This window comes from Micropterus salmoides, unplaced genomic scaffold (genome assembly GCF_014851395.1).
Source record: "Micropterus salmoides isolate LMB-PRFRI ecotype aquatic unplaced genomic scaffold, ASM1485139v1 Ms_hic_scaffold_7, whole genome shotgun sequence".
Lineage (NCBI taxonomy): Eukaryota > Metazoa > Chordata > Actinopteri > Centrarchiformes > Centrarchidae > Micropterus > Micropterus salmoides.
In genome coordinates, this window is record NW_024044459.1 from 2530481 (window position 1) to 2543601 (window position 13121).

Below are 13121 nucleotides of genomic sequence, written 5' to 3' on the forward strand. Positions count from 1 at the left end.
TTTAAATTTCTGTATGCATTTCTGACTCATTATGCAAATGAGGAGGGCTGTGTCTCAAGGGGTCCTCTCTGCTATTGGTGGACCAGTCAGACAGGAGAGCTCTAGGCCTACTCTGCCTGCAGACATCAACGATCTTGCCCCTCACACAGTCAGATGGCTTCCTTCATGCGCTGAGGTGTTTAACAACTCTGAAGACACTACCAGCCATGTCTTCCTTCTCTTTTCACGTAGACGCTCCGACAGACAGTGCTTTCAGTTTGCTGCATGCATGGACACAGAACTGCGGTACAGCACACGTAACGATGAAATGTGGCTGTTATCACATTCTTCCTCTGTATGTACACATAAACAACAAGGCAGGGAAATATAAAAGGAATTTATTTTATTGTTTGGGTACATTATTGTTCAGTGTACATGCTCACATCTGAACCAAACTTTGCGTGCTTGATAACTCTCTGACCCCCAGACATCTACACGTCAATACCGATTTATATTCATAGCGGCAAGTGCTATGTAGCTCCACATAGGGGACACAGGAAGTGACATATAGCACCTTCATGCGGCGACATAACCGCGTAGGAAATTCACAGCCGCACCGGCAGAGCTCCAGAATATGCAACTCGGCCGGCTCACACGCGGACGCGCTTACAAGTGCGAGGGCCCGCCCAACGCTGCTTGCAGCTTTAATTCTGTCCGTTTCTCTCTTTACAAAGACGCACGTTGCAGTCAGAGTCTTCTCTGAAGAGGGCAATGAAGTCTCAGTAGTACCCGATGCGAGCACCACATACAACACAATTTATCAAATTACACAATGGATATACAGTATGAAATAAGATTGATTATACTCACAGAAGTATAAAACCTGTTACATGCGTAACACAGTAATGTCAGGGAAATTACTTTACTTAGATTTAAGTACTGCAGTTGTACATTTGAAATACCTTCCTACCTTTCTGATAGGAAGCCTTCTTGAGGTGGTATAAAACATTTCTTCTTATATTCTGATTTGAGTTGTGGACAACTATGACCACTTGAATTAAAAAAATTAAACATTTCACTGCCCAAGTCAGCTATAACACAAGTCTTGTTCATCAGACTACATGCTGTACAGTATTTGTGGACAGATTTTGTCCCAGGATTTATTATGCATTTCTTCTTCTTCGTTGCATGATTTAGAATAATAAGGTGAGAAATGGGTCTATTCTGAGTTCATCCTGCACTGCAGCAGCTAATAAAGTCCATTTAATCCCAAAAATGCTTTTTTTTTAGGCAGGCTGGAGCAGAAAACAACTCACCTTTCTCAAGTTGTACAGTAATGTCACATGTGTATGAAGGTGGATCAAACAAGCTAATCTTAAATGTCAAAGTAGAGAGGAGCCTAGTAGGCCTATTTATTTTCATTCATTACACAATATGAATAAGCTATGCAGACAGTTGTAAAGAAAGAACATCTTTTTCTTCTGTTCTCTGCTTGTTATAGTTACATAGTATTAGGGGTGTGGGCTGTATTAAAAGTATCCTATGTTCTCCCATGCTGTAACACACACTAACGATGAAATGTGTGCTGTTCTCACATTCTTCCTCTGTATGTACACATAAACAACAAGGCAGGGAAATATAAAAGGAATTTATTTTATTGTTTGGGTACATTATTGTTTAGTGTACATGCTCACATCTGAAACAAACTTTACGTGCTTGATAACTGTCCCACCCCGCAGACATCTACACACCGGCTCACACGCGGACGCGCTTACAAGTGCGAGGGCCCGCCCAACGCTGCTTGCAGCTTTAATTTAACTTAGTTTCACTTTCTTACAGGGTCATTCATTGCTCATTACAAGAAAACTGTATCATAAACTAAAGTCAAACCACATCAGGTCACATCTACTCGCTTCACACATCATTTGTATCCTGGATGTTCTCTGGAGTCAATTAAATTAAATTTATTTATTTTATTTATTCATATAACACCAATTCATAACAGAAGTTATATTGTTTCTGCTCTGATCTTATGAATCTTCAGGTCTCCTTTAAACATGCAGCATTCAACAACATGTAGTAATTTTATCTTGAACAGCTTCAAAATCATTTTTATAGTACACTGGCTTTTAATGGGTAAATGACATCTCTTTAATTGCCACATCGGGACCAGAGTGCATTCTATTTTAACATTGGTCTCTATCAGGACAACAGCGTAATGCTTTGCAGTTTGATACACCCATGCTTGGGGGCATCAGTCTGCTTTCAGAGTTAAGAAGCCACAGCCAGACAACGTCTCAGCATGTGTTGCGGTGGACTTATTGTCTTGCTATGTCATACTAAGCTCTGCCTTTTGAATTCTGGCAGGTCATAGTAGATCCTACTAATGTCAAACTCTTTTTTGTAGGGCAGTAAGTCCTGTAGTGTTATCTTGTCATTCTGGCCGGTCCACACAGTTAGAGTGTACCTGTGAGCAACATGGGAAAGCATACATATTTAATGAAAACTCAAAGGTATTAACATATTACATGTCAGTGCAAAATTCAGATTCAGATTCATTTAAGATTGTGGTACACAGACAAGGTAAAGCTAGAGTGGCTGAAATATATCCAGTGCTGGGGAGTAACTAGTTACATGTAATTTAGTTACGTAAAGTAATTACAAAATAAAATGTTACTGGGAAAAAATGTGTTTAAAATGTGTGTAAATTAAATTACAGTTACTTACAAAAACGTTAATGATTACCATTGGGGGTTACATCTGAATATTTTCTATAAAAATCTAGACTATATGTGGAATAATATTCATCTTGTTGCTTTGCATATATTCCATGTGCACAATGTCTTTTTTTGCCATTTCCAGCCACAGCCGTTTAGTAAAGTTTGATGCTGTTCTGATGCTTGATTGGTTCTCATGTTTGAATTTCCAGCCTCTCCGCCTCTCCCCCTCTTAAGCTAAACAGTTAAATTTAGATAAGTAATCAAAAAGTGATTAAATATAATAAGTTACATTACTTTGAAATGTAACTGAAAAAGTTACACTACATTACATTTTAAATAGGGTAACTTGTAATCGGTCACCTAATACATTTCCAAAGTAACCTTCCCAACACAGATTATATCCTCTGATTCTGAGTCTGATCCAAAATCTGACCATTGTGGTGAGTCCCACGCAAATCTGAAGTATTGGTCCTGTCCACAACTGCAATAATTTTGATCTTCAGTGTTTGAAATATTATCTACTGTCTTACAAGAAGAAGGCTATTACTATTGTGGTAATCTCCAAAACCACTTTCCTTTCCAATCTGGATGAATGATGTGGTGTTTTTTTTTTAAGTGTGGAAAATATTTAATTCTCTCTTAGGGGAGTCACTTAAGGTTTCTTCAAGTTATGTAGTTATGTATAATCTGTCCCTCACAACTTGGTCTATTAAGTATGCTGGCACCTCTGTAATCTGTCATTCTATCCCATTTAATGCGCTAAGTAACACTGTTTAACTTCCTAAGGAGTCCCAGCCAACTCCTCTTTTCTGTCTCTCTCTTCGCTTTTTTGTTACTTCTTGACTAGTGATGTTAAAGTTACAGTAACAGTAAAAGATGGTGATATATAAATGACTATGTAGCTGTAGGAGTCTTGTGCAGCTCTCCCCGAAATATGTTTTATGCAAGTCCTCTTTTCCCCAAATCTCTACAACAGAGCTAGTGAATGCAAAGTTAGCAAGACCGTAGAGCCACAACAGCCACATTAATGGGAAATAAACCAGGCTGAAATAAACGATAATTTTTGTTTAACATAGCATAATGACAGAAGTGAATCTAAGCAGAGAGAGTAATGCTGATAAGGGCCTGGCCCCTCTGTGCTGATAATCACCTGTCTGACTGCTGCAGCAGCCATCTGAGCTGGGAGAATGACTGGGCCAGGAGATCTGCACGCACTGGGAAGGTGACTGGATGTTTAAGGGTTCTACACATCTCCTCCATCACGTGCACCATAGCCCAGCTGTAACCTGACAATATCAAAACAAGACATATGAATGTGTAAGATTTCTTTCTCACAGTATCCAGCTGTCACAAGCCATTTGTTTGAGATGTAACACTCTTTTTTTGTTGGGAAGTGGTTTAAAGGATAAGGCTGGTGTTAGTCAATCTTTATCTTGTCATGCTGACCAAAATCAACCATAAACATAGCATACTATGTGTATCAAAGCCAGATATACAACATCTTATTCCTCTGTCGCACAGAGCTCCACTGTTTATAAATATGAGACACACTGCACTGGAAGACATGTTCCACTACCATAACACACACACACAGTTTATTTGAAATCCCACATACACCGTCCTGCTGCCAAAAATACTCACTAGTGTACACCAAATGTTGATTATTTCTCTGTAAAACTAGTTCCCATCAAACGCACAATTTCCTCTAATCTGAGAAGCTATTTTACTAATTACTGAGCCTTTCTAAAAAATGACAAAGGATGTTCAGAATGGGTCAGTCAAACATTTGCCTGAACTACTCAAGTAATATCTCTAGCTATGTGCATCCGTCCAAAAGTTATAGCAGAGGATATGTAAAGACCTATCAACAGCTTAGGTATCCTATCCCAATTTTCCCTGCTGGGAGACCTTAGCAATATTTGCATAGAGGCTGACAAATCATACATGCTTCTCACTGCCCTATACATCGCCAAAAAAACCATCCTCATGAACTGGAAGGCTGAAAAGAATTTAAGTATCACATTAAAGCTGCAAGCAGCGTTGGGCGGGCCCTCGCACTTGTAGCGCGTCCGGGTGTGAGCCGGCCGAGTTGCACATTCTGGAGCTTTGCCGGTACGGCTGTGAATTTGCTACGCGGTTCCGACGCCACATGAAGGTGCTATATGTCACTTCCTGTGTCCCCTATGTGGAGCTACATAGCACTTGCCGCTATGAATATAAATCGGTATTGGTGTGTAGATGTCTGCGGGGTGGGAGAGTTATCAAGCATGTAAAGTTTGGTTCAGACGTGAGCATGTAAACTGAAGTTACAACAACTTCCTGTGTCATGGCGAAGAGTTGATCTTTGACGCCACGCCACGGACACAACCATTGACGAAAACTCGCAAATAGCACAACTTTTCATCTTCAATGCCTTTAGAAGGCACAGCAGAAATTTGAAGTCGATCGGACTAAATCCCTAGGAGGAGTTCGTTAAAGTACGAAGTGTGTAAATCATCCAAAATTTGACGTAAAAATTCAAAATGGCCGACTTCCTGTTGATTTTAGGGCATCGCTCCAAGAGACTTTTTTGTGCGTCTGGACAAGATACACGTACCACAGAAAATTCGTGCACGTAGGTGAAACGTGCGGCGGGGGCTGCTTCGTTAAAAGTCGCTTCCTGTTGCCAGCAGGTGGCGCTATGACTGTGGGTGAATGTCGACATGTTCAGGGCGGGACTCTCATCCTACATGTACACTTTGGTCCAGATGTGAGCATATACACTGAAGTTACGACAACTTCCTGTGTCATGGCGAAGAGTTGATCTTTGACGCCACGCCACGGACACGCCCATTGACGAAAACTTGCAAATAGCACAACTTTTCATCTTCAATGCCTTTAGAAGGCACAGCAGAAATTTGAGGTTGGTCGGACTAAATCCCTAGGAGGAGTTCGTTAAAGTACGAAGTGTGTAAATCATCCAAAAATGGCCGTAAAATTCAAAATGGCCGACTTCCTGTTGACTTTAGGCTATGGGTTCTTGAGGCTTTTTTGTGCGTCTTGATATGATACATGTCCCCAGAAAATTTCGTAGATGTAGGCTGAACGTGAACGAGGGGCTAATCTTTTCCAATTTTCTAGGTGGCGCTAGCGAGTCATTTTGCAACGCCCATGTGCGAAACTTGTAGAATACGAAATTTTTCACCGGTTCTGACATGTTTGCAAATTTTGGTGAGTTTTCGAGCATGTTTAGGCCATGTCATCAACTGACATGCAGGAAAAAAAAATATATATATATATAATCCGAGCAAATTCAATAGGGACCTCGCACGGTCGTGCTCGGGCCCTAAATATATATAATCTCAGCAAATTCAATAGTGACCTCGCACGGTCGTGCTCGGGCCCTAAATATAGGAATCTCCTGTTAGGTTACATTAGCATGGAGCGAATGTCTGCTTCCTCAAAAAACCAAGTGTCAGAATTTCAATCTCTCTGGTCTCCCTTGATCAATTCTATCACTTAGTGGGCAGGTGGCCTGAGATCCATTATCTCCTCTTCTCCCAGGGGCCCTCTTCAGCAGGAGTGGTGCTCCACTGCTGTCCCCTGCTGGCTCGCTCATGAGGAGGGCATGCAATTATCCCAGGGCACATGACTGGTGCTGTCATGGTGGGTGCTGGCCCGCTCCCTTATATCTGTTGTTTATTTATATATTATTGTCTCCTCCTCCTTCTGTGTGCGTCCAGGGGTCCCCCTTCGTTTCACAGAAGGTAGGCTGTGTCATAATGAACCCACAAAAGCAGACATTATCCTTTGTGTGGATAGGACACACACACACACACACACACAACCCTGAGTGTAGTGTTATCCTATTTGCCGCTCCACACATTACGCACCCCCCCCCCCGCTGCGCATTTTCACTTTCGGCAATTGATGTGTTTCCCAGTTGTTTCCTGTTGTCTGTCACCACTCATCCCCCACCACCTGTGGCAATATACACATACATGATTAAATAAATCTGCATCTTCAGTAGAAAACTGAAACATGGTTGGTTTTGATCATAGGATTTGTAGAAAATAATTAAAGTTTAAAATATTACCAGTCTTTATCCTTTAACGCCAACATCAGAAAAATACTGTTTGCCATAACAGACTTTTCATAAATAACTAATGAGAACTGTGAAACTTGGTCAGAGTAATAAAAATGACTCAAGTAAATAAAACCTTTGTTAAGTGATATCTGTTATATGAACATTTAATAAAATGAAAAAAGTTTTTGTTCTGATCATAAAGAATAGTTTAAAAATCATCTTTTAAACTTCAAATAAATAATGATTTGACATTTATTGTGATAATTATCAATATTAAATTATGACTTTTTTTTACTGTGATAACATTTTTGGCCATTTCGCCCAGAGATGGACAAACCGACGTGTCTAGAACTAACAAGCACCATGATGGTCTACTGTTGACTTTGTGTGTCAGGGTTCAGAAAGAAACAGAGAGCTGTGTGGTAAATGGTCTGTCCATATATAGTGCCTTTCATTCACCCACTGGTGATATGGTAATGCAAGGTGCCACTGCTCATCAGGAACAGAAACTAAAATATCTGAATAAAATTTATCTCAAAATGAATACTCTGAGGTTTACATGTGTATATAATATTTTTCTTCTATTATTAGTAGTATAAATGTATTCAAACAGCCAGTGGTCTTGATGTGTCTTGACCTGGGTTCTCTGTCCCAGCAGTCCATCCTGTGGTCCACCCAAGAGAGAGCACGGTGTGAGTGGGGAGGGGGCTCACAGCAGAAAGGAAAGCCTGAGGCTCCAGAGGTCTCGCCTGTCCCCCAGGACCAGAGAGGATATCCGCATTAATCCACACAGGACGGTTCGGCTCAGCCAGCACCTCCTCCAGCAGAACCAGGGACGGAGACACCGCCTCCAGGCTGCATGGAGAGTACACCACAGTGTTAGCGTAACACACAATACTTAGACAGAATATAAGCTGGATCTCACCTCTTAAAGTCTAGTTTTATTCCCTTGCTGTGCACCTTCACTCTTTCCAGCCACTCCTTCAGTGTGATGTCACTGTCTGTGTCAGGAGGATGTGCCATTATTGGCTCTTTGGGGTCATGATCTCTCAGGATTATGTCGGCCTCAATCATATGAGTGGGACCTAGAGGTGAAAGTTGTTAGTCAAAATCATCCATGAAGAACTTCGAACAACTGCTGTGTCAACGCAAAAGTGAAATGTCTCTGAACAGGCATGGCTACAATGTAAAATCACAGATATATATTTACATTATAATCATACCTGTTCAGTTGAGACTAAATTCCAGTTTATAACTATTTAGGTCTTATTTTCTTAATTTTGACCATCAAATGTTGTTTACTATCCTTTAATGCATCTTGCATAACAATGTATTTGTCCACACCCAGTTGTGACCTTGTGTTTATTCCAATAAATCCTCCTTCATTAATGTTCATGTTTGACTTTTGTTTCAACTTTTTTAGAGAGGTTTAGAACAAGAAATATCCCATGCACATGCAACAACATTCAGGTCACTGAAATATTTATATAAATACATTTTATTATAAAAAAAATAATAAATAACATTATTAAATGTAATATGTTTGTTTTATTTTTTTAATATGACATATGACCTAGATATGCTTGCTGCCACCCAGGAGAACCACATTAATCTCAAGGAATATACATCAGTGACATCAAAAAAAGCATATACAACACCGCCAGAGGAGACTTCAAGCTGGCATCAAGGAGTGCGAGAGATCAAAGCAGAGAGGCCCCATACTACAAACTTGTGCCAATCAGCTAGCTGATGTTATTACGGTCATTTTCAGCATATCACTGTCTAAGGAAAGTGTTCCCACCTGCTTCAAGACAGCCGCCCACCATCGTCTCTGTACCTAACAAGTACCTTGTATTATGTGTAGAGCTGGACGAGACGGACCAAAAATCCTACCCAAATAAACAACAAAACATGATCGTCAAGTGTAGGTGCGGGTGTAGCTTAGACGTATAGCAGCTCCCACCGTCTACATGTCAAATTGTCCTTCAGCAAGATACTGAACCCTAAATTGCTGCCTAAAGCTGTGTGTGTCTGTGTGTGAATGAGAATTAGTCATTCTTTCTGATGAGAAGTTGTAAGGCATGTTGTGAATGTTGACATGTTGGAAGGCGCTAAATACAGACCATTTATCAAGCGGTGACTAATCCAGTCACGGGAAAAAGGAATTATTTTAAGTTCTACAATCACTCTTGCAAATGTTCATGGTAGCAGAGCACACCTTACATCTTAATAACAGGACTATGGACGCAAATGGCCAGTGTGTTGTCAAAGAAGGACACGGTATAAATCATCCACCTGTGAGCGCCTCTGTCAGCCTGCTCCTGCTGTTGACTGCATGGGACCATCTCACCTCAGCAGCGTCCTTCTTCTTTATCTGACTCTGACTTAAGAAATACTCCAGCGTCTGGTCAGACATCTTCTCTACGAACAAAGACTTAACGTTACTGAAATTTGTTAGCGACACATTACCACCTCACAGTATGATTTTAGTTCGGTTAATAACGGTAACGTTAACATAACAGTTAACAATAACAAGATTAAAGGACAAGTATAGAAAAGTCTAGCTAGCTAGACTGCTATGACTAACAGAGAACGTAATAAAACATAGTTCACACACTTTTGATTGTTTCAACGCAAACTGTAAAACATCCTATTCCACGACAGTAACGTTACTGCATACAGTAAACAAATGAGTCTCTGCCGCTTCTTCCTCTTCTTCTTCACTTTATGTTGTGTTACAATAGTTGCTTAAATGTTGAACAGCGCCGCCTAATGTACCGGAGTATAGTATGCATAAACACGTTTTTATGTACAGTCCATGGTAAACACTCTAACTATGATAAAAAATTACATAAAACCAAACAAAGAAAGAAAAAAACACAAACTCACTAGTTTCTTCTCTTCAAAGCTCATGTTTATGATTAAAAACATACACTATATAAGAGCAAAGTCAAAGCTATGACATTTCCTGCAAAAAGTTATCAAAATCAAAGAACCAGTAGTATTTTATTGATGCAATCAACTGAAGTGAAAATAAATCTAGGAACATAAATATAACTGTATAATGGTATTATAACAAAATGAGTATGTTTTCTACACTACTGACCTTAAAGAAATAGAGGTACATCTTTTCGTGATATTTTTCATTTTATCTTTATTCACACCTTATTGCTGGTGTGGAGCAATGGAAGTGACCTGTTTATTTATTGTTCATGCATGTAAAATCTTATTTTATTTAGATATTTTTAAAAGAAAGACATTTTTTTCTGACATGCTTAATAGATACACTTTTTAATGTACAGTTAAAAGTTTAGTTTTTTTTATTGCATCATCATCATCTTACCTGAAGTCAAAGCGAAGCAGCAGAGATCATGTCCGCTAAACGATTCCAACAGCGCTTCATCACGGAATTCTGGGAATCTGTGTGTTTTGAAATTTGATTAGACAACCTCGCAGTGGTTAGAGCTGTTAATGGTATCACGAGTAAGAGATACCTGGCTTCTCAATGTTAGGTTTTAACCTGGCACGCATAAAGAAACTCTTTCTTTAACCACTAGGCGCTCTCGTTACTGATTATTTATTGATTCAAATGGACGTTGGCGTCCCCGAACTGTCCCATGGGGTTTTGGTGTAGCTTGATTTGATTGCGGTGAACGTCTCGGGTTACGTATGTAACCCTGGTTCCCCGAGAAGGGGAACGAGACACTGCGTCGGTTACGACACTATGGGAACGCCTCTAGGCGAAGCAGGTCTGAACGTGAATGAAATCACTCCAATCCTATTGGCTTGTTTGCTAGAACGGTAAGGTGTGACGGAATAACCGGAGGAGTATAAAGCACACCTGTACACACTCATCATTAGCTTAAACTATGAAGCAGGCACTTCAGGCGGGGAGAGAGGTGCGGCGGGCCGACGCAGTGTCTCGTTCCCCTTCTCGGGGAACCAGGGTTACATACGCAACCCGAGACGTTCCCCTTCGAGGGAACTCGAACTGCGTTGGTTACCGAAAACCCCGCCTGCCCCAGTGTGCAGTAAAGTGGCACGACTAAGAGGAGAGTGCACGAGTAGGTCAAGACTGTAAAACCGAATGAATGTGTGCGGAGTGGCCCAGCCAGCCGCTAAACAAACATCCTGCAAAGAGGCCCCGGAAAGGAGGGCTCGAGAGGCCGCCATGCCTCTGGTAGAATGAGCCCTCACAGCCACAGGTGAAGGCAAACCGCGCACCTGATAGGCCAGGGAAATAGTCTGAACAATCCAGTTGCTAATAGTATGTTTGGATGCAGGGAGCCCGGCCCTGGGAGACCCAAAACACACTAGCAGCTGGTCAGCCTTCCTCCAACGGGAGGACCTCAGACTGTAAATACTCAGTGCTCTGACAGGGCAGAGCAGATGAAGTCTCCCGTCCTCCGCCGTCACATGAGGTGGAGGATGAAATGCCTGCAGCACTGTGGACCCTGCCGCACAAGAAGGCACTTTAGGGATGTATCCTGGACCAGGGTGCAGAATAGCCCTAATATTCCCCGGGGCAAACTCCAGGCTTTGCGGGGAAACCGAAAGCGCTTGGAGATCCCCCACCCTCCTCTGAGAGGTGATAGCAAGGAGAAAGGCCATCTTGAGGGTCAAGTGCTTAGCCTCAGCTGACTCCAGGGGTTCGAAGGGGGCCTCAGCCAACGCCCCAAGAACCACTGCCAGATCCCAAGTGGGAACCTTGGACCGAGTCGCAGGTCTCATCCTCCGGGCACCACGGAGGAAACGTACAACCAAGGGAAGTTTCCCCAAGGACCCCTCCCTCAGAGGGGTGTGGAAAGACGAAATAGCTGCCACGTACACCTTGAGGGTGGAAGGGGAAAGACCAGCAGAGAACCGGTCCTGGAGGAACTCAAGTACCTGAACCACCGGGCAGGTAACAGGGTCCACCAACCGCTCCCTACACCAAGTGGAGAAAACGCTCCACTTCAGGCCGTACATCCTCCGTTTGGACGGGGCCCTGGAGCTCAGGAGGGTCTCGACTGCTCCGGCTGTTAGACCCGCCTCTAGGTACTGTGCCCCCTCAGGGGCCAGACCCACAGTCGCCATATGGCGGGGCGAGGGTGACAGCAGGAGGTCTGCGCCTGGGACAGCAGGTCTCTCCTCAGAGGGACCCGCCACGGCGGGCCATCCAGGAGCGACATGATGTCCGAGAACCACAGCCGGGTTGGCCAGAATGGGGCTAACATTGTCCTGGCGGACCCGCTCCAGAACGCGTAAAGCGTACAGACGTAGCCTTGGCCACGAATGCACCATGGTGTCCAGACCCAACGGGGCAGGAGGAACGAGAGAAAACCATAGCGGGCAGTGCGTAGTCTCTTGAGACGCAAACAGATTCACGTCTATGGGGCCGAACTCTTCGCACAAGAGCTCCACCACTTCGGTGTGAAGTCTCCATTCCCCGGGCCATGTGCTGTGGCCGGTGGAACTCAGTCCTCTGGAAGTTCTGGTTCTTATCAGCCCAGGGTGGCCGCGAGTGGCCGCAAGTGGCCCCGACCTTGTTCAGGTCGGCGAGGCAGTGCGTGCCTCTGATCCTGAGTCGGCTGGGGAGCTTGTGAGGGATGGGTGGCAGAGGCAGGTGGTTCGCCACCCGAAGCTCCTTCCAGCTCCATATGGGGGGACTTTTAAGTCGACGTTTAAGATGCCCCGAGGTTCAGAGTGCCGGGTCATGGTATGTCTCTGCTTTTCGAACCCTTTTGTAGCTGCCTACTTGTTTGGGTGCGGGGGCATGCCGCGACACCCAAATGGTGACTAGTTGTGGGATGGAGATTTTGAATGAAAAGGCATTTAAAGTTCTTCCTGCTCTTCCTCCATTTCAGTGTTCTCGTTTTTGGTACCGAAGTACGCTTGTCGCAAACGGTGATAATATTGTTGAGGAGGCTCTGAACGCTCTTGCTTAACCGCAATTGCAGCTGCCAAACCTGCTTGGGATCTCAAATCAGAATATTCTTCCACCAGCGTTTGACAGAGTATGTCATAATCTTCTCTGACATACCTAGGTTGGCGTTCAATGAAACTACTAACCTCTCGACTAGATGTTACCTTGATGAAGTAAATCTTGTCATCTACTGTGGCAGCAGGGAATTTACTTAAGTAGTAGTCACTGTCTTTTAGATAGATGTTGGTTTTGTTCAAGCCCCCAGCGCTAGGTTGGAAACGCGTTATATAGCGAGTGATTTTGTCGAGGTCACTATCAGAAGGGCTCAGACTGTCGTCAGTAGCGGGACGGTGGACGTGGCCGAGGTAGGTGAGTCATTTTAACCTTAGCAGGTGGGGGTCTCCTTACCTGGGGCTCAGTCATGTGGTCTGGTGGGATTAGGGGGAGTGGT

General features: G+C 43.2%; 1 protein-coding gene across 1 annotated transcript; it reads right to left on the bottom strand.

The window, feature by feature from the left end:
- Window positions 1-2094: 2094 nt before the first annotated feature.
- Window positions 2095-10185, bottom strand: fam151b (family with sequence similarity 151 member B; the record flags this gene model as incomplete). Its single annotated transcript, XM_038704353.1, is given in 6 exon segments — window positions 2095-2446; window positions 3850-3985; window positions 7403-7620; window positions 7691-7850; window positions 9061-9186; window positions 10109-10185. Coding segments are annotated over 6 exon segments (850 nt in total), but the record flags the coding sequence as incomplete, so codon positions are not given.
- Between the last annotated feature and the right edge of the window lie 2936 nt (window positions 10186-13121).